General features: G+C 34.2%; 1 protein-coding gene and 1 pseudogene across 4 annotated transcripts in view; one reads left to right on the top strand and one right to left on the bottom strand.

The window, feature by feature from the left end:
* The window catches only part of Suz12 (SUZ12 polycomb repressive complex 2 subunit), a 48,354-nt gene that overhangs the window by 6,954 nt on the left and 14,989 nt on the right, over positions 1–26,411 (top strand). For 2 of the 4 annotated variants that reach the window (XM_046424023.1, XM_058572518.1), the window contains exons 4-9: positions 1,896–1,964; positions 13,337–13,386; positions 16,780–16,865; positions 19,011–19,242; positions 20,208–20,301; positions 25,353–25,458. In XM_046424023.1, coding sequence (XP_046279979.1) covers positions 1,896–1,964; positions 13,337–13,386; positions 16,780–16,865; positions 19,011–19,242; positions 20,208–20,301; positions 25,353–25,458 — 637 coding nt within the window. The remainder of the gene's footprint in view (positions 1–1,895; positions 1,965–13,336; positions 13,387–16,779; positions 16,866–19,010; positions 19,243–20,207; positions 20,302–25,352; positions 25,459–26,411) is intronic. The other 2 variants (XM_046424024.1, XM_058572519.1) reach the window with 1 other exon arrangement.
* LOC124078932 (U6 spliceosomal RNA) lies at positions 8,331–8,430 on the bottom strand (annotated as a pseudogene).

Raw genomic sequence — 26,411 nt, 5'->3', positions numbered from 1 at the left:
CTGAGTGTAATTTACAAGTTAAACTTTATTACAGTTATGAAAAACATAATAGGAAAAAAACAGTATAATCGGTCTCTAAATCCATGGAGTCCATATACACATGATGGGCATCTGTGGAGTCAACCAACTGCAAGACAGAATTTCTTAATCATTACATAAACATATTATACCTAAAAATTTCCAGGGCTGGGGTGTGGATCAGAGGTAGAGCGCTCACCTATCATATGTGAGGCACTGGTCACCACATAAAAATAAAGATATTGTATCCACCTATAACTGAAAAATAAATATTAAAAAAAATTTCCAGTAACTTTAAACCCTCCTTAATAATAACTTTTCAGCATTTATATTGAACTGTTTTTGTAGCTTGCCTAGAACAGTTCATTTTTCTTCTTCTCTCATCTGTGGAGATTAAAAAATGAATTGCCATCATTCATAAAGCATTTCTTGCTAGACTATTGGGTTAAACTTCAAAATTGAAGTTTTTTAGTTACTCTAAACAGAGAAGTTTTTTTTAAAAAAAGGTCTTTTGTTTAAATAGAGACTTCTCAATCACTGGAATATAGACCATCAGTACTGCTGTTCCAATGTTTTATTGTAATATATTTACATTATTTTATATTAACATTTCTCTACTAATAATTTTCATTATAGTAATTGAATACAGTAGTTGTTTTGAGGTCTAGGGTTGTAACTCAGTGGTAGAGCACAGTCCCTAGTCCTGCCAAAAAAAAAAAAAAAAAGTGGCAATAGCTGTTTTTGAGTAATGAGCCTGGCCTCAGTTTCTCTTATCTGCATTCAAGCATTATGATGTCATAAGTAAATTTTGAGTACAGTAAAATTTCAAGTCCCAAATTTGAAGAGAACACATAAAAGGGTATAAAGAGAAATATTTGGGGTTGAGAATGTAGCTCAGTGACAAAGCACTTGACTAGCACACACTGGACCCTGGGTTTGATTCCTAGCACTGCAAAAAATAAAATTGCATAGGATTTCAGTGTGGCCTAGCCTGAAATTCACTTAAGAAAAGAGAAACATTTCTTACAATTAACAAATTATATGTGGATAAAGTTTTTCACCTCTATCTCTAGGAGATACCATAATCTACCTTGAGAAGTAAAATGAGATTTGTTTTACAACCCATTCAATCTTTAATTGCTTTGGGAGCTTTTACTTCAGTTTCTGTTTTGTGAAAAAATTACTTTTTTCTCGTAAAAGTATCAACTTAAAGATAATAAGCAATTTAATCATTTGATGGATATGTCCTCTAATTTCAAATTTTTACATGACTTTTAAAAAACTGTCTCTTTAGTATGACATTATTCAACTGTAACCTTTGAGGATGTTTTATAAACTTTGGTATACTTTATAGAATATCCATTTTTATGTGATGCTGCTAGTTCTTTTTTGTTGGGTTGCTTTAAAGAAGTATGGTACAGATGCTTCAAAATACACATAATTTGCCTTTGTTTCACCTAGTTTAATAGATAATTTGAATACCTACCAAGAATAGGGCACTATGCCGAACACTACTTACTTGAAGAGAGGCAATCACTGCCCTTCAGGAGCTTATAATCTATATGGAAAAATAAAATATTTACACAGATTTCACAGGTAGGAGACTGTGTCAAAAGAAATATAAATCAAATGCCATGGTAAGGAGAAATCACTCATTTGGGAATAATTACAAAAGATTTTATGACAAAGCATGTCTGCTGTGTTGTAACATACACGTTTTAATAGTATTCATTGTTACAGCGAACCCTTCATAATTTATCTAGGTAAAAATAATCAAAATCAGATTTCCATCTAGCCTGTTATAGTGAAAATAAAGTGTAATTTGTTTGTTCTTTCCCAGTTGAGAAGTGATTATTTTGTTTATCTGTTTCTTCCAGGAAGACATTTAAAGTTGATGATATGTTATCAAAAGTAGAGAAAATGAAAGGAGAGCAAGAATCTCATAGGTAAGATAACTTATTAGTTTATATTAAGTGATGTATTTGAGGAAAGAGGAAAACCTAATAGTGATCATTTCCCTAGTGATCACCTCAGTTCTATTAGGATTTGGAAGGAACCTTAGAGGTCAGTTGGCCCAAATTCAACCCAACTCAGGAATTAATTTTTGTAGTGACCCTGAAAAGAGAATTCTTAAGCCTTAGCTTGAATATCTACCATGTGTAGGAACTCACTATTTGTGAGGCAGTTGTGTTTGTTATTGTTTATTGCCAACTTGTGCCATTTTCGATAAAAATCTGTAATTTCTGCAGTTCATCTCACCTGAGGGAGTGGAGAATCACATTTCTGTGCTAGGTACTTCACAGTGTCACATCTCTTCTAAATAATCATCTTCATATTCTATCCTTTCCTTTCTCTTATTTAAATATCATGCGAAATATAATTTTATGACCCTTTTGACAGAACCTACTTATTGTACACTTTCAAATGTATAACTAGAACTAATTGCTTAATATTCTTTATTATTATGTTGGGGATTGAATCAGGGGTACTCTATCATTGAGCTACAACCCAGCCCTTTTTAGTTTTATTTTTAGACAGAGTCTCACTAAATTACCCAGGCTGTCCTTGAACTTGGGATATTCCTGCCTTAATCTTTCAAGTAATGGGAATTATAGGTGTGCTAATCCCAGATGTGTAATCTCAAGTAGCTGGGATTACACATCTGGGTAATCCTTTATATTCTGATTAGTTTATTATCTCCTTACTCTAGATAATATGCATTTTTAAATTCTGTTTTTATCTTTGACATTCAAACTAACAAGTGAATATTCTTCTAAAGAGAAACAGGAACTTATATGGTGGTTATTCATTCATTGACTGCTTTTAGAGAGAATGAAGAACTAGAAAATATGGATCTCCCCCCCACCCCACCAGTTCTTGAACCCAGGGCGTTGTGTCATAGGCAAGTGCTCTACCACTGAGCCACATTCCCAAGTCCTTTTCAAAAAACAGAGTTAGGAAATTGTTACAATGTATTTTTCTTTTTCTCTTTAATCCATTTTACAATTTTGATAAGATATATGCTTAACAGTGCTGCATTTGTTTTCTTATTGTTTTAGTGACTGATAAAAGATTTCATTTTTCTTTGTAGTTGGCTTATATCTTGAGTTGGCTGTTGAATTAGTTGATTATGTTATTTAAATTATAAAAACAACAGTGTTTTTTGTTTTATATCTTGTATTCTTATAGGATTGAAGTGTAATTTGTACTTCAATATGTAGGTAAATTCTGACTTGCAAATAAGGTATGGCGGTCAACTCTGGAAGCTTAAATCTTTACCTAGTCTATGTACTTTTTTTGTGGGCATTGGTGTGTGTGTCGGGGTGGGGGGAATGGGAGTTTAACACAGGAGGCACTTCACCACTGAGCTACATCCCCTGGCCCTTTTATTTTTTATTTTGAGACGCTCTCACTAAAGTGCTTAGGACCTTGCTAAATGGCTGAGGTTGGCCTTGAACTTGCAATCCTCCTGCCTCAGTTTCCCAAATCCCTGGGGTTGTAGGTATGTGCCCTTGCGCCTGGCTCTATGTACTCTTTAAAATAGAAATGAAAATATTGCTGGTGCCTTGCACACTTACCTTTTGCTTGAATTGCTATTCCAGATGCTTGGTTGGTTGTCTACCCTTGGGCTAGGTCTTGGGATGCTCAGGGTCTTTTTTGTGGAATCCAGAGCCTTTGTGCAGTCTGAGCATGTGCTTTACCACTTAGCTATATCCCCAGCCTTCTCAGGGCCTTTTTTTACTTAGAGCCTGATCTGACACTTCCGCTTCTTTTCTTGACCACCTAAGTATAAAGTGTCCTCTAGACCTTTCAGGTTTCAAATGAGAATGACGAGTGAGCCAATAATAATAATAAGAAAACTAGACTCTCTTCTTAATTTTCCCTATTAAAATTCTAGTTCATCACTGCTAAACTATTATTATCTCATTGTCATTGTCTTTGATAAATATTACAGAGCTTCCCTAAGAATGTGTGTTATGAGGGAGATAATACCGTTCAGTTCTTTGTACATAATTGTTCTTCCAATAACTTTTGTTCTTTTTGACCCCGTGGGTTCAACGTAAAGAACAAATCTAAGGATTACATTAAAATTCCTACTTATAATTTGGAAGACAAAATTTTCAGTCTTTAGGATCTAGCTGTTCCAGTGAGAGATTTTTATGAATGTCTCAGTCTTGCTCCTAGGGATACTAGATGCATTGGGAAAGTGCTTCATTTTAAGTTTACTTGCCAGACCCTCTAGTCAAGTTATTTAAGTGTATTTCTCATCTCAAAGTAAGCCCATTTCTATTGTACTAAACTTTTTCACACAGGGTTGTAAGAAGTACATTATATACCAGTAAATAATGCCAGCACTATAAAACTTTGCTTATAAAAATCTATTGTCAAATTTGTTCTTAAAAAAGAACAAAGCAAGGGTTGGGGTTGTGGCTCAGTGGTGGAACCCTTATCTAGCATGTGTGAGACCCTGAGTTTGATTCTCAGCATCACATATAAATAAATAAAATAAAGGTCTATTGACAACTAAAAAAAAAAAATTAAAAAAAAAGAACAAAGCAAGTCTTTGTTTGTGACATTAATTAGAAGTTAAAATCTTAAATCATAATATAAAAGCATTTTTCTTCTGTGTTCTCTCTGTACCATCTCAGACACAGGGATCTCCTTGAGTTTAATTGGATACTGCATCTGTTTAACAACAGTAGTCTAGGCATTTTGTACTGAAATTCTTTTTCTTTCTTTCCTTTTTGTTTTTTTGTTTTTGGTACTGGGGATTTAACCCAGGGGCACTTTAACGCTGAACTATATAGCCAGCCCGTTTTATTTTTTGAGACAGGGTCTCACCAAGTTGCTCAGGACCTCATTAAATTGCTCAGGCTAGCCTCGAATTTGTTATCCTCCTGCATATGCTACCATGCCTGGCTTGGAGTTCTTGTTTTTTCTGTACTTCCAAAGTTGTAATGTCTCTATTCCCAAGCCCAGTATATTTAATCCCCAGAACTCAATGGGATAATCATCATACACAAAAATACCATAGTACTATAGCCTAAAATTTAAGTACAAATTCCTGAGTTGATTATGACATTTATAGCAACTTCTATTCTAAATCCAAATCCTATCTTTATTTGTGTAAAAGCAGTTGGTATTCCATGGTCATCGTCATCTTTTTTATTTTATTTTAATTTTTTTGTAGTTGTAGATGAACAGAATGCCTTTTTTTAATTTACTTTTTATTCAGTTCTAAGGATTGAACCCGGTGCCTCACATGTGCTAGGCAAGTGCTCTGCTACTGAGATATAGCCCCAGCTCTCATGGCTTTTAAATTTATTTGTTTCTTTATGGGGGTTGGGTTACCAGGAATAGAACTCAGGGGCATTCTACCACTGAGCCACATCTTCAGCTCTATTTTGTTATTTTATTTAGAGAGAGTGTCTCACTGAGTTGCTTAGTGCCTGGATGTTTGCTGAGGCTGACTTTGAACTCACAATCCTCCTGCCTCAGCCTCCTGAGCTGCTGGGATTACAGGCATCTCCCATCATGCCTGGTTTATGTTTAATTTTTTGTGGGGGTACTGGGGATTGAACCCAGGAATGCTGTGCCATTGAACCACACCTCTAGCCCTTTTTTAATTTTTAATTTCGAGACAGGGTTACACTAAGTTGCTTTGGGCCTTGCTAAAGCTGGCCTTGAATTTGGTGATCTTCCTACCTCAGCCTCCCGATCCCTTGGGGTTACAGGCAGGCACCACTGTGTCTGGCTAATACTTTAGATCCAAGTTCTTGGAAATCATTTGTAAAAATGTTAGTAGAAGGAGACAATAGAAAACGTATATCTTTCGTGTTTTTTTTTTTCCTTTTTCTAAGGTATCAGTCAATCTATGATACTAGACCAAAATTGTCATTTGTAACCTTAAAACTCAATTTTTAAAAATATTTTTTAGTTTTTGATGGACCTTTATTTTATTTCTTTATATATGATGCTGAGAATCGAACCCAGTGCGTCACACATGCTAGGCAAACACGCTACCACTGAGCCACAACCTCAGCTCCAAAACTCAATTTTTAAAAAAAATATTTTTATTAGTTATTGATGGACCTTTACTTATTTATTTGTTTATATGTGGTGCTGAGAATCAAACCCAGGGCCTCACACATGCTAGGCAAGCGGTCTACCACTAAGCCATAGCCACAGCCCCAAAACTCAATTTGTAACCTTAAAACTCAATAAAACCCACCATCTGTGCCCCAAAAGAAAAAAAAATTCTTTTTTTCTTTCTTTTTTTTTTTTTTTGAGTAGCTTTTGAAAATTTCAGAACTAGCAAATTTTAGAAACTCACTATGGTTATACCTTTGGTTCCCAGGTTTTCCTGATGTTTCTTCTTGCTTTTTTGGTGTGGTTATGTATATTTTAAATATCTTTATTTTCCTTTTAGGATGGCTTATATGATATCTTCTCTAACTCTTGTTTCTGGCACTCGAATTTTGAATGTATGGGGACCAAGCATTGCTTATTAGAATAAATATCTCTTGCTTTTCTGTAGTTATTAATCTAGCAGGGTAATAAGAGTTTCTTATGCTATGTAATGTGCCAATATTGGAATTCTCTAGTCCAAAGAGTTGGAATAATTCTTAAACTTTTAAGTGCATTTCCATAGAGAAAACACATCCTGAAAAGATTTTCAGATTGGAGTTGCTTACAAATGTGTTTGCAGGGGCAATGAAAAGTAGAATGTTTCCTCTCTTCTTTGTTCTGCTTCCATTTCTAGCCCAGTGTTAGTGGTTGGAGAAATCCCCTCAAAAGATACCTTTTATTGGGGGTATTTTCAAGCCTATATTTTCAGTAGTGTCACAAGGCAAAGTGTTTTTTGTTTTATTTCATCTTGTTTTAGTTTTTTGATTCTGGGGATTGAACCCAAGGCCTTGTGCATCCTTGGCAAGTACTCTGTCACTGAACTATATCCCTAGCCCTCAAGTGCCTTTTATCAGTGTTTGTTGTTAATATCCAAACTTTTGAGTTAATAATCTTCCCTTCCTAAACATTCCCTATTATAAGCATCTTTTTGTACAGAAACAAGGTCTGGGGGGTCCAATTTCCTTAGGCTGCCATTTCCCAGGTTTATATATAAGCCCTAGGGGATATAATGGTGATCAAAACACATCTGTCTTTTTTTTTTTTTTAAATTGATTTTTTTAATATACTACAGCAGAATGCATTACAATTCATATTACACATACAGAGCATAATTTTTCATACTTCTGGTTGTATATAAAGTATACTCACACCAATTCCAAAACACAATCTGTCTTTATAGAGCATAATGTTTAGGAGGAAAGACATAATGAATAAAATTATAATTGTGGGAAAGAAAAGTATGGGGAAGCCATGAGTATATAAAATAGAAGACACAGCTCTCTTGGATGTGGAAATAGTGATGGTGAAAGCCATGATTTGAAAGATGGACACAGGCTGGTCTGAGTGCAGTGGTGTATGAACATAAGAGTAAAATGAGGAGGGAGAATGAGCAGGTAGATGGTTTCAGGAAAAAAAAGGAATATGGTGAATATAGCCTTTGAGGCAAGAAGAGTGGCATGGAAAGAGTCTTGAACAGATGACCATGGACAGATAATACAGTTTTGTAGGATACGTAAGAATATCTTCTTTGAGCCTGTTGTAGCACATGCCTTTTCCCTGCAGTAATTTTGGAAAGTGATCCATTTATGTGTAATAGACATACACCATTCCCACATCCAACTTAATCTTCTCACTTACAAAATGTTTTCATCTGAGTCTGAACCCTATATTTGGGGAGCCTGGATTCCAAAATAATGGGCTCAATGTAGTCACCAACTCCTTAGCTTTATATATCATAGGATAAATTCTATAAGAAAAGTTGAATGGCTGCTATCTAGCAGGATAAATGCCAAGTAGCTTATCAACTTGTGCTGTTTTGAGGTAATCATAGCCATGACCCTGGAAGCAAGCTTTTTACCTGCCATTATCAGATTAGTGTGTGTAAACTAGAGGTACTGATCTTGGTCTCTTTTCGGCATATAAACATTGATATCTTTCTTGGATCTGGCTATTAAAATTTGGAGTTCTAACATGAATCATGTTTCAAAATGTTAGTCTCTTTTGACTTATTGTGCAGACTGATTGAAAACTTGTCAGATGTTTGTGTTTAGAATGTACTATTCCAAAATTGCAAATGTTTCATCAACTTTTGTATTAGTAGATTATAATTATACATATTAGTGCAATTCTTATACATATTTGTGTATGCACACAGTATAAAAATATAATTTGGTCAGTCATATAAAAACATGGAATAGTTTGCATGTTGTCTTTCTGCAGAGTCCATTGCTAATCTTTTCTATATCATTTCAATTTTGATACGCGTACTGTCGAAGCAAGCACCTTCATCCATTTTCTTGCAACTATATTGCTTATTTCCTAAGAATGTATGGACAGGAAACATCATGTAGATGAACTAAATCCTTATCTGGTATCTTTTTTCTGCTCATCTAAACTAGATTCTTTATAGCCTAAATAAAACCAAATTGGTCTTACATGTTTTTTTTCCCCCTTTCTTTATCTGATCCAGCTTAAACAATTAGGATATGGACATAGTAGCTATAAGAGGGAAGAGAAAAAGGGGGGAGAAAAAGTTTGCTTTTTTTCTTGGAAGAAACCACCGATGCAAGTGAAAATGGTTACACTTATTCTAGATTATATATATGTATATATAGTGTATCCTTTGAGGTGGGAGTTTGGGGGGAATCTTGTACAGCAAATCATATTCCCATTGTTAATTTCAAACCTTTTTTATATTGATACTTTTATTTGTAAAATACATTGCTCATGCTGAAGATATTTTCACACTGTTAAATTTCTATATAGTTTTTGTTATTGTAAGTTTCTATTTTGTTTTGTTTTTTACCACTGAGCTACATACCCAGTTCTTTTTATTTTTAAGACAGAGAGAGTCTCACTAAATTGCTGAGGCTGGCCTTGAAACTGCAATCCTCTTCCTTCCGGCTAAATTTCTAAAAAGGTTTTAAAGTCTTATTCTCAATTTCTTACATTATTGTGGAATGGTAAGTGTACCTAATGACCTCAATTTACAGCCACATTTTGAACAATACTATTTAAATATTTTCTAGAGTAGATAATAATACAAGATGTTTCTGGCATGTCACAGCTGGAACTTAGAATTTGGAATCACATTTCCCAGAAAAACAGTGTAAATACTGTTAATATCACAGTGTAAAATGGGCCATGAACCCTGACCTTCAAAAACTATTACTCTAGGAGGACATTCTTATCCTTTACAAAAAGCATTTATTAAGTGTCTTTCTGTAAGACACTGCTAGGGACACCAATAAAATATAAAGATTTCAAAAGAATGTGTATGCAGGAATAGTGACAGTAATAAATAAAAGTGTTTATAAAGTAAAGATGTTATACTTAAGTTTTGGATCGGTGGGCTTGGTGTCTTGGTAAAATGAGAGAATACTGGATCTGTTATTTTATGCAAACTTCACAACCTTAACAGAGGTAATTGTACTCATAGGTATCAGGTCACAACTAAGAACTGAACCAGAAGTGAAATTGGAATTTTCTGGTTCTTTTATCATTCTATTTTCTCATGTAAAGCTTTAATGAAGATAATAAGAAATGAAACCATATTATAGGCAGTGATTAGACAATGGATTTGGTAGTTGGGTACTAATTAGAAAATTGCAGCCAGGTGTGGTGGCTCACGCCTGTAATCCCTGTGACTGGAGAGGCTGAAGCAGGAGGATCGAGAGTTCAAAGCCAGCCTTAGCAATAGGGAGGCACCAAGCAACTCAGACACTCTGTCTCTAAATAAAATACAAAATAGGGCTGGAGATGTGGCTCAATGGTTGAGTGCCCCTGAGTTCAGTCCCCGGTACCAAGAAAAAAAAAGTTGTAGAAAAGGAATTTTAAATACAAGAAAATGAAAATATTAAAAGTAAAATTAGTAGCACACTTGCCTGGCATGTGTGAGGCACTGGGTTCGATTCTCAGCACCACATATAAATAAATAAAATAAAGATCTATCAACAAATAAAAAAAAAAGGAAAGAAAATTTGCAGAAAGGAAGAAAATGGTGTTTTCAGAAAATTAATCTGCATGAGGATTTGCGTTCAATCTTCCAACGTAAAGAAAAAGGAAAGATTAACTTGGCCTTGTATATAGGTTTAATTGAACCAACTAAGAGTTGGCTAGAGTTGTAATGGATTATCTTCTAACGTGTGGAAGTTATAGAATGTTTCTTTTAGCTATATTTTGGAGTTTTCACTACTTTTTAAGGAAATATTTTTGAAATTACTTTTTTTTAGTACTGGGGATCAAACCCAGGGGCACTTAACCACTGAGCTATATCCCAGCCTTTTTTATATTTGAGACAGGGTCTTGCTAAATTGCTGACACTGGCTTTGAGCTCAATGATGATTCTCCTGCCTCAGCCTCCTAAGCCACTGAAATTACAGGTGTGCACCACCACACGCATCTTATTTATGGGTCCATTTTTTTTTTTAAAGAGAGAGAGAGAATTTTTAATATTTATTTTTTAGTTATCGGCGGACACAACATCTTTGTATGTATGTGGTGCTGAGGATCGAACCTGGGCCACACGCATGCCAGGCGAGTGCGCTACCGCTTAAGCCACATCCCCAACCCTATGGGTCCATTTTTATGGGAAAATTTGAACTATCCTCCTTCTCTTTCCTTTTATTGGTGCGTACTAGGGATTGAACCCTGGGGCACTTAACCACTGAGCTACATCTCCAGCCCTTTTTATGTTTTATTTTGAGACCGGGTCTCACTATGTTTATGTGGCTGGCCTCAAATTTGTGATCCTTCTGCCTCAGCCTCCAAGTTGCTTGGATTAAAGGCGTGTGCCACGCTGCCCATCCTATGAACCATCCTTTTAGTAAAATATCATGTAAATGACTAATGTACTTTTAAAATATCGACTTTGAGTATAGTTTACATTTAATAAATATACTCATCTTAAGTATATAGTTCAAGGCTTTAAAAAAAAGCTACAGGAGATTGATCCTGGGGTCTTCTGTATCATCAAGTTACAGGTCATCAACTTCCCATCCCCCCTCAACAAGTTTTCATGGCTGACCTTGAGCCTCAGCCTCCCGAATGTCTAGGTTTATGAGTGTGCACTACCACTCCTGGCTGATAGTTCAAGTTTTAACAAATGTATATACTTTTTAATTTTTGCCACAATCAAAAATGTAAAACATTTGCATGACTTTGAAAAATTCTTTGGTTTGTATAGTCAGTCAATTCCCCAATGTCTGCTTTTGTTTGTTTATTTGTTTTAAAGTATAATTTACATTCATTCACTCCTTTTGGTGTATGATTAGTTCTTTTGTCAAACTTATACAGTCAGATATCAATCACTGCAATCCAGATAAACCCTAAAATTTTTTTCTTGCCTCTTTCATTGTTAGTCTTTCCCACGTGTTTTTAAAACCATCTGATTTATGTCACAAAATAATTTAAAAGTGCTTCTAATATTTGAATTACCTATTTTTAAGAATTCCATTGTATACTGTTTTTGTTGATATTGTTATCATTAGTTTTTGCTTTTCTTTCTTTTTTTTTTTTTTTTTTCCTTTTTTGGTACCAGAGATTGAACTCGGGGGCACTTGACCAGTGAGCCACATCCCCAGCCCTATTTTGTATTTTACTTTAATTTTTTTTTTTTCTATTTTGTGTTTTATTTAGAGACGTGAGTTGCTTAGCGCCTCGCCATTGCTAAGGCTGGCTTTGAACTCGTGATCCTCCTGTTTCAGCCTCCCGAGCTGCTGGGATTATAGGTGTGCACCACCATACCCAGCTCTGCCTCAGTTTTTGCCTCTTAATTATACTTTTTAGGGGCTGGGGTTGTGACTCAGAGGTAGAGTGCTCGCCTAGCAAATGTGAGGCACTGGGTTCAAACCTCAGCACCACATAAAAATGAAATAAAGATATTGTGCCCACCTACAACTAAAAATAAATATTAAAAAATTATACTAATACTGCTTAAACCTTTGTACTTCCACTCTTCCATTGTCATTTTGTTCTCTACTGATATTCTCGAATACTTTCCTTAGTACAGTTCTAGAAGTGCCCCCACAATGTTCCTGCTCTAGTTTTTTTTATCAGTTGGATGGTTTACTTCACTTAGAAAATACAGGCATCCCTACATCTTTCATCGAAATATCTTACTTGCCTCTTCTATATCTTGGAAAAGAGGAGTCCTAGGCAAATTTAGTGTATAATATGTTCTCATTTTTGTCATTGCTCTAGCCTCAATGTCTTTCTTTAACTCTTCCTTTCTACTATAAAAAATATCTAGATTGTTACCATTATGTAAGAAAAAACAAAACAAAAAACCAGATACCCTTGACTGGTTCTTATTGTTCTGTAAGTATTATTTACTTTCATTCTTTTCACTGGTAAATTTCTTGAGTTAAAGGATCAGTTCTGCTTTCCTTTCCTGTCTGTTTTCTCTTGGTTTTTATAATCTGAATTGCCAGTATCACATCATAGAAAGTGTGCTCTAAAATGTTATGAACGACTCCTGACCAATAGATAAGCCTGTTTTCTCTTGAGCTTTAAAGGTTTACAAAAGCTGTTGGTGTTTGTTTATTCTGTCCCATCCTAATAGTTTTTCATTGATAATAGCTGTTTTTCAAAACAAAGGCTCACTGGTTCATGCTTCCTTCTGAATAGCTTCTTCAGAAAAAAGTGAAAATGGCATGTTGAAAGTGAATTACAGAACTATAGTAGATTTGTAGTTGGTGTTTCACTCCTAGTTGAAATGTAAAACAAAGGGTTTGCATCATGGATTAGGAGGGTTGAATTTTTCCATTGCTTTAAGTCAAACACTCGGATCAATTCAACTCTCCTTATCAAAATTTCCTTTTGCAATGTGGGAAGAGAAACTTTCCATTTTGTAGGTAAGACACTAAAGCACAGTAATTTATCTGGCATCTCATTTTGTCTATTTTTTTTTCCCTGCCCTATTCCTGTGTTTTTGTTTTTGCTTTTATTTTTGTGGATTTGGAGGATTTTAGTTGTTTATTTGTTTAAAGTATATAGTAGACATACTCATTTGGATGTCATTCTTAATGATGGTAAAGCACATGGAGTCATGGGCCAGAACAGCAATTAAGAATGAGAAAATCAAATATTTATAAATTAGCTGGAGTGGCTTTCACTGTTATAAATTAAAGTCTAGGCTATTTTATTATAGAATATTAATGTGATGAAAACTTTTGTTTGTTTTGTTTAGCTTGTCAGCTCATTTGCAGCTTACATTTACTGGTTTCTTCCACAAAAATGGTATGTACCTTAAATATTTTGGCATCCAACAACCAAATATGTTTGGGAATGTTTAAAAAAATTGGTATTAAGATTACATTTAATGGGAAAGATGTTCTATTGGGGAAGTGTTCTTTGTTGTTTTTCAGCGCTGGAAATGGAGTCTAGGGCCTTGTGTAAGTTAGGTAAGTGCTCTACTGCTGAGATCAGCCCCAGCCCTCTGCTACTTGTTTTTGAACTTCAGGTTTGAAGTCTAATGATGAAAATTTTAATTAATTGCCTTAGAACTGGAATAGGGGACTCGGGTTGTAGCCCAGCGGTAGAGGACTTACCTAGCATGTGTGAGGCACTGGGTTCAATCCTTAGCACTGCATATAAATAAGTAAAAAATAAAGTTTCGTTGACAACTAACTAAATAAATACATATGTCTATATATATTTAGAAAAACCACAATAGGTAAAGAATCCATTCTGCAAAGACATTTTGAGTTAATGTTATTGCATCATGTTTTTTTCTAAATAATGGATAGTATCTATATGTTAGGCATTAAACCAAGGAAATTATATAATATTTTATATTACTTCAGTAAAACCTGAAAGCATGCTGGGGAAAATTATAGTTGTTTTTTTAAAAAATGGATAAAATGCCTCTAAACTTAGTCCATCCTTAATTTGTGTATACATCCACTAATTATGGTGGAATGGAATAAAACCTTTACTATCAACAGAGACCAGGTTGGTCTTCCTTTATTGTTCAGTAAGAAAGTTTAAGGGGCTGGATATGTATATAGTTTAGTAGTAGAGTACCTGCATAGCATGTGAAAGACCTTAGCACTGATTCAAAGTCCTGCTGGAAAACAAAAAAACCAACGAAGTTTTATATTAAAATAGTATAGTAGAACATTTTAAGTGTTTTTTTTTTTTGGGGGGGGTGGTGGTGCTGGGGATTAAACTTAGGGGTACGCATCCATTGAGCCACATCCCCAACCTTATTTTGTATTTTATTTAGAGACAGGGTCTCACTGAGTTGTCTAGGGCCTTGCTAAGTTTCTGAGGCTGGCTTTGAACTTGTGATCCTCCTGCCTCAGCCTCCTGAGCTGCTCAGATTATAGGCGTGTGCCACTGAGCCTGCTCGTGATTTTAATGTACGATTTTTGTAATTTGGTCATGTCTATTATCAGCTAATGTAATTTTCAGGTTTTGACTTAGATCTGGTCCATTTTTATATAAGAAGTAAGGCAAATGGCATTTCTATGTTTTTCCCCCCCTAAATTATTTACAGTTATATTCTGGGATCCTTATTTTTATTCATCTATATTTGGTTTTCTGTGGTACTTTGAAAGTATGTATCAAATCTAATACTTTTGTTTTTTCTTTTTTGAGGTACTGGGGATTAAACCCAGGGCCTAGCACATGCTAGGCAAATGGTCTACCAAATGGTCTACCATTGAGCTGTATCCGAGCTCATAATTTTAACTTTTAGGTTCATTTGCTCTTTGTTTCCAGAGACTTGTTGAAGTGCGTATATGTATATATGTGTGTATGTGTATATATATATATATATATATATATATATATATATATATATATATTATATCTATCTATCTATCTATCTATCTTTGGGAAGCAGTGTGTTTAAACTATTTTTTCTGTTCTCCAAGACAAAATATAAAGTTTGAAAATTGGTCAAATTCACTTTGTTTCTTTTCTTTTGTTTTCTTTTTCTTTGGGTACCAGGGATTGAACTTGGGCACTCAACCACTGAGCTACATCCCCAACCCTATATTGTGTTTTATTAGAGACAGAGTCTCACTGAGTTGCTAAGCACCTTGCTATTGCTGAGGCTGGCTTTGAACTCGAGATACTCCTGTCTCAGCCTCCAAAGCCACTGGGGTTACAGGTGTGCTCCACCATACCCGCTGTTTCTTTTCTATATATTATTAAAAGTCAATCTGAAAGTGAGCTCTGATGATAGTTTCCTGAAAACAATTTCCTATTATAACTTTGAAATTAGCATAAATTAGGAAGAAGCAAGTACATTTCCTCTCATGTTCATTCAAGTTACATTTTTTTTTTTAAAGGAATTAACGTTAAGAAACCAGGATACAAAATCAATGTCAAAATCCCTAGGGCTGGGGATATAGCTCAGTTGGTAGAATGCTTGCCTCATGTTCACAAGGCCCTGGGTTCAATCCCCAGCACCACAAAAAAAAAAAAAGTAAGAAAAATCCCTAAAATTTGCATTTTTCCCCTTTTTGTTTTGAAGACTTTTGCTTAGCAATTGCTACTAAAAGAGCTAAGAATAAAAATAGAGATTATTAGGGTACCAATTTCATGGTGAGAATTATTCTGAGAGTTTTTGTTTCTGAGTTTTGACTGTTGGATTATTTTTTTGCTATACATGTGTTTTCATCCTGATTCAGCTTTCAAAGAGACTGATACAAATGCTTACACCCTGTGTGAAGAGATGATTTTTAAAGTGAAAAAGTAATATTGGAAACTTTTTGTTTCTTCATGTATGTGATGATATATTCATCTGTTATAATAGTTCTATGTTGAAGGTTAATGAGGAATTAATGATTGAATATTTAGTTAACACATTTTGGACTTTATGAGGTAGCGGAGATTGATCCTAGGACTTCTCACATGCTAGGCAGGTCCTCTTCTATTGAGCTACATTCACAGCTCTGAACCTTTGGGACTTTAAAGACAAGCATATTATAGAGGAGTACTCTGGAACCTAAAATTTGCAAGGCTTTTGTTAATTGATATAGAAAATATAGACTTTAGTATTCAAAACTGAAATTAGTAAATTTTATAAGCTATGGGATTATCCTAGGTAGTAAACAGTAGCAAGGTTTTGCTTTCCTATTTAGACTATAAATTCTGGGGAAAGGGTTTTTAAAAAAAAAAACAAAACTAACTTCTTTTTCTAAAATTGTGATCAATTAAAGAACCTTTTTAGTTTAGTATCTCATAAACAAACATATAATAGTAACCAATTTAAATTTCCTAGTAATAGATTTTGGAAGGAGGAAAAAATTAAAGATACTTTTTTTTTTCCTGTATATATTCATTTCTTTCATAATTTCTGCCAAGCGGGTTTAACTATGTTTATCAAAATTACTTTTTAGTAGCAGTTTATTATGTTATTATCGTAAATGTTAAATCTTGAAATCAGAAGTAATTGGTATATAGGAAGGTAATTATGTTTTTCTTGTGAAAGGTTTATTTAAATTACTATATAAAGAGGCTTTTAAAGTGTTTGCTGCAAGTTTGGAACTTAATTGGGGAAAGAAGAATGAATCAACTTGTTTTGAGTCTTTATTGTGGGAAGTCTTTGTTGTTTGAAATTCCCAAACTTCTTGGGAAAATACATACTGTATTTATTTATAGTATTGATTTTCTGTTTAGATAAGCCATCACAAAACTCAGAAAATGAACAAAATTCTGTTACCCTAGAAGTCCTGCTTGTCAAAGTTTGCCACAAAAAAAGAAAGGTAATGTATAAAATACTGATAGATCAAGTGGAATGATTTTATTAATTGAACTTGTTTATGCATATGTAGAAATATGTTGATGGCTGAATTATAACACTAACTTCTTTTTGGCCTTCCATAACTTTGTGTTTTTTTTATAATGCATACAAAACTTTCTCCACAGGAATCTGGAGATAAGGAAAGAAGCTATATTTTAGCATTTTATGATATGAATTTATTTGCTTCACTGTCATTTCAGTTCTGTTAGGTTCTTTCTTGCTATTAGTACTCATTAAAATTTTAAATAAGGGGTAAGAGAGAGGTTTTTTCCCAAAAGAAACACTACTCTCAGGCAAAGAAATTTTGTTATCAGCATTATCAGCCATTAACTTATTAATACATTGCTTCAAATTTTTATTTAGAAGATAAAATCTTTTCACCATAGAAACAAGTGTTACAGTGGTTAAGTTTCCTGGGCAACCTACCAAAGCCAACAGATATACTTTGAGTAGCTTCAAGTCCTTCAGTCTTTTAAGAGAAACAGGAACTGACCTATATAGAGGTTCCTATGCTTATGTCCTGTCAGAATCTTATTAAGATGATAAGGGGGTTGAAAACTGCTGGAGCATTGGTGAAAAGTTGGCTATGGCCATAGGAAGCAGCAATATAATTACATATATTAAAAAGTTTATGTAAAGTTTGGACACATTGCTCCTTACTTCTACCCAACCCCCATACAAACAGTGAGGGAAAAATTGTGCAGGAATTAGATAATTAAAATGTGAATTTAAGCCGGGTGTGGTGGCGCATGCCTGTAATCCCAGCAATTTGGGAGGCTGAGGCAGGAGGATTGCAAGTTCAAGGCCAGCCTCAGGTATTTAGTGAGGCCCTAAGCAACTTAGTGAGACCCTATCTCAATAAAAAATAAAAACGCTAGGGATGTAGTTCAGGTTTTAAAGGGCCCCTGGGTTCAATCCCAGTATCTCCCTCAAATGCAAAAAAAAATGTGAATAATAATGTAATGTGATTCTTTTTAGTTTTTCTAAAAAAGCACCAATGTCTTCTTGGAAGGATATAATAGTCAACTGCCAGTATTAGTCATTCTGTAGTGTTAGAACTTGGGGTGTGAGTGAGATTTGATATTTCTCATTTTACACTCCTTTGTGCAGTAGACTATTAGCCAATATTCTAGTTTTTTTTTGTTTTTTAAAAGATACTACCATAAGAGAGGTAATATGTGGGCTGGGGTTGTGGTTCAGTGGTAGAGTGCTTGCCTAACGTGTGAGGCACTGGGTTCAATCCTCAGCACCACGTAAAAATAAATAAAATAAAGGCATTGTGTCCATCTACTTAAAAAAAAAAGATAATATATAATATGTAGAATAATACCATAGATATGTCTGTCATCACAAAGGTCCGTCCTCTGTATCTTTCAGTTTTTCTCTTTCAGCATAACATTTTTTAAAAAATATTTTTTAGTTGTTGATAGACCTCTATTTTATTTATTTATATGTGGTACTAAGAATCGAACCCAGTGCCTCACACATGCCAGGCAAGTGTTCTACTGCTGAGCCCCAGCCCCAGCCCTCAGCATAACATCTTTACATGTTAACAGAACATTACTTAGAATTTGGTAACTATTGCTTCTACTAAACATTTTTTAATATTAATTTGTTTCATAATGTTGACTGTGGGGTTATTACAGCCATCTTGTTTTTCAATTCTGGTGATGTTCATCTGCACCAGATATTGTTGAAAATTTAAGGTAAATGTTGCAGTTACATGGATTTAGCATTTTAAGCATAATTTTTTAATTCCATATTTCTTTTGCACTAACTGGAATAGAACACAAGCTAAGCATTCTGCATCTGAGCTACACCCCCAGTCCCTAATTGCCAATATAAAACTATTTTGTATGACCATCATCTAGATATTGAATATACTGTGTCATTATTTTCATCATATTTCAGAAATCTTTAGTTGATTTAATATTTGGAATATAGTTCCACATTTTTTATCTTTGCTTCACAGTTTCCAAAACAGTGATTGTTTTAACATGGCATTTGGTAAGCATGGCCTATACCATGTTTCCTGTAGCTATGGTTAGAAATTTCATTGTATTGTTGCTCATGTATAAATTTAATTTAATAATCTTTACCTTTGCAGGATGTAAGTTGTCCAATAAGACAAGTTCCCACAGGTAAAAAGCAGGTGCCTTTGAATCCCGACCTCAATCAAACAAAACCTGGAAATTTCCCGTCCCTTGCAGTTTCCAGTAATGAATTTGAACCTAGTAACAGCCATATGGTGAAGTCTTACTCATTGCTATTTAGAGTGACTCGTCCGGGAAGAAGAGAGTTTAATGGAATGATAAATGGAGAAACCAATGAAAATATTGGTAATTTTTATTTTAATAATCTTACTAGATTTCATCATTGGAGAATAGGGTGGTCAATAAAAATGACTGAATCAGTATTCCTTTATAATGTTCATCGTTGTTTGTGAAGTATTGTTTTGATTATTTTAAAACCTTACCTTTCCAAAGTTGGAAAGACTGATATTTTTAATTGATCTGTTAGCACACAGATTTTTTTTTAGTTGTTGATAGACCTCTATTGAGGTTGAAAGAATTGTAAATACCTGTCTACTCACTACCTACATTAAAACAGGAACTTTTTAATTAATTAATTAATTTTTTTGAGATAGAGACTCACTTCACTTTGTTGTTCAGGACAGTGTTGAATTCCTGGGTTCAAGTGGTCCTTCTGTCTCAGTCCCTAAGTGTTGGGACTCAGGTGCATACCTCTACTTACATCCAGCTTGAATACAAATATTTTATTATATTTATCACATATTTATCCCTCTACCCATTCATCTATTTCAACAATTTATCTTTGAAAGAATCATCTGACCAACATATAGATGTGGGGTGGGGTGCAGGTTGGGTAAATCAGTCCTATTCTCCAAAGGCTCACAATCTAGCATGTGAAGATGGGCAAGAAATAAATGTGGTAAAATGATGAGTTCTATAATAGAGGTGTATGGAGAAGCACCATAGAGGAAATAATCTTTGTGACTCTTGAAGTGTTTTTTGAAGTTCCTAAACAGGAACAGTGATTAAGGAGTTTGCTTAGCAAAGAAGATCGTGTCAAACAGAAACCACCATTTGCAAAGATATGGGTTAGTGTCAGTGAATATAAACTAGTAAGGGCATACACATATGGTAAAATTGCAAATTGGAACAAATGTCGTCTGTGGCCTCATTTAGGATAAATGTAGCATGTTTTGTGTTAAGGGACCATATATCATGAATAACATTTTTGTTTGAATATTTGATTTATAAGAAATGTTTGTTAAATTCAGATGTCAATGAAGAACTTCCAGCCAGAAGGAAACGAAATCGTGAAGATGGGGAAAAGACATTTGTTGCACAAATGACAGTATTTGATAAAAACAGGTAATGTTGATGGACAAGTAAGGCTTCCATAATGTTCTAGAAATGTTTACATTCTGAAGTAGAAATTAATGGTGATATTGTTTCCTTACCTTTGTTTGTTTCTTTCTTTCTTTCTTAACAAATGGAGAAAAAAATACTGAATTTCTCTTGGTAACAGATGGAATGCAGTAAGCACAGAAAAGGAACTATTAATGATTCAGTTGAGAGTTTTCGTTTGGCAAGTATTTGAGTATCTGTTCTTTGCCAGACACTGTTCAAGGCAGAGAAGGCAACAAAGTTCCTTCATGAGCTTAACTTGTACTGTAGGACATTGACCACTACACAAAAACATTAACTGATGTCACTGTGCTATGAAGAAAAACATAAAGAGAATAAATGATTACTATAAAGCCTCTAGGTGGAGGTAATATTTGAGCAGACTTCAGTGAAATGAGTGCTGTGGAAATCTTAGGGTGTGTGTCTTATCTTCAGTATGAAGATAAGAAAATGTATATAATCATTGTGTGGCTATGTGAGTATTTCACATAGGGTGGCAAAGAAATACCTGGGCATATAATCATCTCTGCAGTTTCTATTTGGGGAAAAAACATTTTAGCATCAGTAAAAGAAAGTCTAGGAAACAATGTAGCAGTTTTTTTACACAGAGTCAGTGGATGAAGCCTATACATGCCATGATTTTTTTGTACTAGACTGATTGCTGGTAGTTAAGTACAGTTTACTTTCAGTAAAGTAATAGGAGAAAGAGCCAAGAAAAGTAACTGGGCCATTCCTCTTATTTTTAAAAATGAACTAGATTGATGCTTTAACATAATCATTTGTTAGCCACCAGGTAAATAAAGGTGTAAGGCAGCCTTGAAGATTAGATATAATGAGATAGAGCTAATGCACGCTTCTAATCTAGCTACGAGGGGTGCTGAGGCAGGAGGATCATAGTTCAAAGCCAGGCTCTGCAACTTAGTGAGACTGTTTCAAAATTTAAAAAAGGATTGGGGAGGTAACTTAGCAATGGAGTATTTTCACAGCATGTTTGAGGCCCTCGGTTCCATCCCCAGCACCTCAAATTAGAGAGAGAGAGAGAGATTTTGGCTAACATTTGTCTTAGAATATATCATATAATGTCAACATTAGTAATAGGAATCATTGTAGTGTGTTTATTTTTAAAATCAGAAATTTGAGTGTGGATCAAATTTATATAGAAAACAATAGGAACATAAACATACTAGAAGACAGTGATTATATCTTTTAGCAGTGAGGACAATGCTTACTGGGCTTTGTTGATATTGATAAATGTTCTGTTTTAGGCAGTGAGCGGGTACATTATGTTTTCTTTTTTCTAATTTACATATGTTTTAACATATTCCTTGTATGAAAGGAATGCTTTTTTAATATTTATTTTTTAGTTGTAGTTGTACACAAACTTATTTATTTGTTTATATGTGGTGCTGAGGATCGAACCCAGAGCCATAACCCCAGACCCAAGCAATGCTTTTTCTAATGAAAAAATACCAAGAAGAAACAGGGTGAATTTTTCCCCAAGTTTTAATTTTGAAAATTACCAAGCCTCTAAAACAGTTGAAAGAATGATTATTTAAGACCATATATCCTTCACCTAGATTTATCTGTTAATATTTTGCCACAGTTGCTTCACTAGCGAGTATGTTTTATTTTTATGCTGAACCAGGTAAAAGATTACTTTTTTTGTGTGGTTCTGGAGATCAAACCCAGGGCCTTGTGCATGCAAGGCAAGCACTCTACCAACTGAGCTATATTCCCAGCCCTGAAAGATTACTTTTTATTCCTCATTCTTCACTTACATGTCAACATTTATTTCTTAAGAACCAAAGCATAACTACAGTTCACTTGTCTTACTTAGGAAAATTAATATATAACAAATACAGTACTAGCTCCCCATTTGACCTCAGTAATATCCTTTATAGTTTGTGTTTCCCTCCCCCATTCTGTAAGTAGTTGTCATACTGTCCAATTTCCTTCAATTTGGAATAGTTCTCCAGACTATTATATTTATTTGTTTTTGAGATTGGACCTCATAGTGTTGCCCAGGGTGGTCTCAAACTCCTGGGCTCAAGGGATCTTCCTACCTTGCCCTGGCAAGTAGGTGGAACCATAGGGCCTATGCCACAGAATATTGTTGGGACTTCTTTTGTAATTATAGGCATATATTTTTGTAGCATATATCTCAGTTTGGACTTTGGTGATTATTTCCTCATGATTAGATTCAAATTAAACATTTTTAGCAGAGATACTAATTACTTGGTGATGTGTTCTTTGTGTATTCCATCACAAACACAGGTAATATTAGGTTTGGTCAGTTGGTTAAGATGGTGGTTGCCATTTTTCTCTATTTTAACAGTTGTTTTTTGCTTTTCACTAATTAACATGTAATCTGTATTAATACATGAACCTGGGTGAATATCCTTTTACCTCCAGTACCCTTTCACCAAATAGTTTAATCATCCATCGATGATTTTTTTTTTTTTTTTTTTTTTTGGTGCTGGGGATTAAACTGGGGATTAAACAGGGACATTCAATTACTGAGCCTCCCCAGCCCTATTTTGTATTTTAGAGACAGGATCTCACGGAGTTGCAGAGGGCCTCATCACTGCTTGAAGCTGGCTTTGAACTTGAGATCCTCCTGTCTCAACTTCCTGAGCTGCTGTGATTACAGCATCACGCCCAGATGATTCTTATCTTTTACCAGCATGGATTAAAAAATGTGTATACACACACACACACACACACACACACACGGGATTGAACCTAGGGGTGCTCTATCACTGACCTACATCCCCAACCTTTTTTATTTTTATTTTGATAAAGTCTTGCTGAATTGCTGAAGGTGGTCTTGAATCTGTGATCCTCCTGCCTCAACCTCCCAGATTGGTAGGATTATAGGCATGTACCACTGCAAATGCCATTTTTATTCAACTAGTTTTAGTTTGTTCATGTTGCTAATCCTTTTAATGGCCATATTATCTCAAATTTAATCAGCCTCTCCAGGTAGGCTCTTGTGTCCTTTGAACTTGACTTTTAGTTTTTCCTTATTTTCTGGAGTAGTAATTGAAGCTTGCCTTTTCCTGCCTCTGCTCTGGATTACCATTTCTTCCAGTCCTGATTCTTTTCAGTAAAGGAACAGTATAGGCCAAGATCTGGGGATTAGATGTGTGAAATTGTTTTTGCAATCTCAGAGAGAGATTAAAGTATAACCAAAATTCAAGAGACCATAAAGTATGAAATATTGGGCAAAATAAACATAAAAAATTTGAAAAAAAAAGCCATAACTAAAGTAAAAGTAATGACAGCCAACCTGGCACACATATGTAGTCCCAACCACTGGGGAGACTAAGTCAGGCAGATTACAAATTTGAGGCCAGTCTGTGCAATTTAGTGAGACTGTCTCAATATAAAAAGGGCTAGGGATATAACTCAGTGGTGGACACCACTGTGTTCAATCCTCAGCACTGCAAAAATAATAATTAAAAATAAATTCATAAAAAGTGGGGGGAATTACTTTCAACTTATATATCATAATCCTCTAATACAAAACAATTATGCAATTTAAAAAGACCACAGCCCAACAGAAGAATGAACAAAGGATACAATACAAAGTTTATTTAAAAAAGAATATATGTGATTCTTAAACAATTAAAAAGATAAGACATCTGAATTAAAAGTACACTGAGATGTCATTTTTTCACTTATCAGATTGACAGAGATCAAAAAACTTGGTAAAGCACTGTTCATGAGGCTGTGGGGGAAAAGGCCTCCTCATACATTACAGGTAGGAGAGTGCATTGGATTGTAGCTATCAAATGTACAACCATAAAATGAAATATTATGTAGTCATGTAAAAGCATGATGGAAACACCTTTTAAATATAGAGCTATATGACTGTATTATCTATTTAAATGATTAAATAAAATTAGTATTTTAAAATAGAAAATTGAATAGCTTTGCTGATGTACTATGGAAGTAGACTAAATAAAGTAGTACATCATAGAGAACAGGCAAAAATTCTTAGTCTCAAAATTATTTGATGTTAAGAATCAGACTTGAGAGGCAGGCTACCTAGATTCACTGACTAGATCTGGCTACTTACTGTGTGTTCTTAAAGCAAGTTACTTAATGTCTCTGTTCCTCAGTGGAAATGGAGTAGTAGAACCTAGGTCATAAAGTTGTTGGGAAGTTTAAATAAACTATATAAAGTCTTTAGTGCCTGGCACATAGTAAGCACTCAATAAATTTTAGTTGTTATCAACTAATAGTATTTGTTTTAAGGCTGACGAAGAGAAGCCAGATTCTTGCTATGTACGATTAATTATTGAGCACGGTAGAAAAATGGTGTTTAGAGCAGTAAGGGTTACCAGTATTTAGAAGTATGGGAATATATATATAAAACACACACACACACACATATAGAAACTATACTGCATGAGTATAATTTAATTGATTAGTATAATTCATTTGATTCTTTGATTCAACCACTGTTTCATTTATTTCTTCTTCAATGAAATATTTATTGAGCATCTATATGTGCCAGGTGCCCTCAGGTTCCTATAATTGTCAGATTTGTTATTTTAATCATTAATCAGTTTACTGGGCAAGTATAAAAGTAAAGGATTTTAGTACAAACATGTATAGTAATTAAAAATAACCTAATTATTAGTGGTTTTCCTAAGGCAAGTATTATAAGATTGTTCTTATCCTTTTTTAAAAGTATAAAGCCCACACACTGGCTTTATACTTAATGTTTACAACTTACAAGGTCTAGAGAGCTTAGCCATATTATATTTTCAGTGTGTAGAGTTACATCTGTAAACTACGTAATAGAAGAATTCTCCAGTTATTTATCTGTTAGTGTACATCATTAAAATTGCTGTTGTTAGCACTGGAGTGTAGATATATTTTAAAATCCTGTTGGGTACATAAGCTAGTTTATAAATTTAATAAATGCTTTTTAGTGTAAAGTTGTAGAATTTGTGTACTTCTAGTAATACACAGGTTACTTTAAAGTGTATGTGTTTGTCTAACAGGCGCTTACAGCTTTTAGATGGGGAATATGAAGTAGCCATGCAGGAAATGGAAGAATGTCCAATAAGCAAGAAAAGAGCAACATGGGAGACTATTCTTGATGGGAAGGTATGGACTACTTAGAAGGCTGAGCACGTTATAGTTATGAACTCCCATTTTTGATTGATGTTTTCTTCTCCAAATGCAAATCCATGTTGGAAGTAGACTACTTTGTTTTAGTACTTTGAAGAACACAACTAAAAATGATCTAGTCAGAATATTTAATGAAAGACATTGTTCTTGGAGCCAGATTGTCTCATTAAAATTTCTGTTCCTAACTGTGTGGCATTTGGCAAATTACTTAACTTGTGTCTCAGTTTTCTTAATCTGTAAATTGAGGGACAGAATTGATGTATTAAATAAGGTAATTAATAAAATGTTTAATATTGTGCCTGGCATACAATAAGTGCTCAATAAATGTTAACTGATAATTTCAATCCCGTTCATAGTAACAAGTAATGTGATGTCTGATAATAAATTTATTGAGAAATTGCATAACTTAGATGAAGCATACTTCAAAATAACTTTGAAGAGTTATAAAAGAATAAATAGGCATACATATTTCTTGAATAGACTCAATAAAATGTAATAGTGTCATTTATTTCTCAATGTATCAGGATACCAACAAAAGCAAAATCTCAATTATTTTTTTAAAGCCCAAAAGATAGTCTCAAATTAATCTCATAGTGTGTAATACTAAAGAAACTTTTGAAAAATTTACTTACCAGTTAGTGGAACAAGCCATAAAGTTATAAAAAGTTAAACGGTTTGGTGTAATAATAAGAGTAGATAATCATATCACTGAATTATAGTACTGAAGGATTTTCATGTATACTTGAAATTTAGTTTATGATAAAGGTGGTAATATAGGTGTGAATGAGAAAGAGAAATTATTCATTAATTGTGGTTTCTACCCATCTGAAAATAAACTTGAATTCCCAAAGGATTATAAATATTAAATGTAAAAATTAACAGTCCTGCCTGGGTGTGGTGGTGCACCCCTGTAATCCCAGTGACTCAGA

This window comes from Marmota monax, unplaced genomic scaffold (genome assembly GCF_021218885.2).
Source record: "Marmota monax isolate L192 unplaced genomic scaffold, Marmota_monax_Labrador192_F-V1.1 WCK01_AAM20220418_F8-fsc00296, whole genome shotgun sequence".
NCBI classification, from domain to species: Eukaryota; Metazoa; Chordata; class Mammalia; order Rodentia; family Sciuridae; genus Marmota; species Marmota monax.
This window is presented reverse-complemented; position numbering and strand designations above follow the sequence as displayed.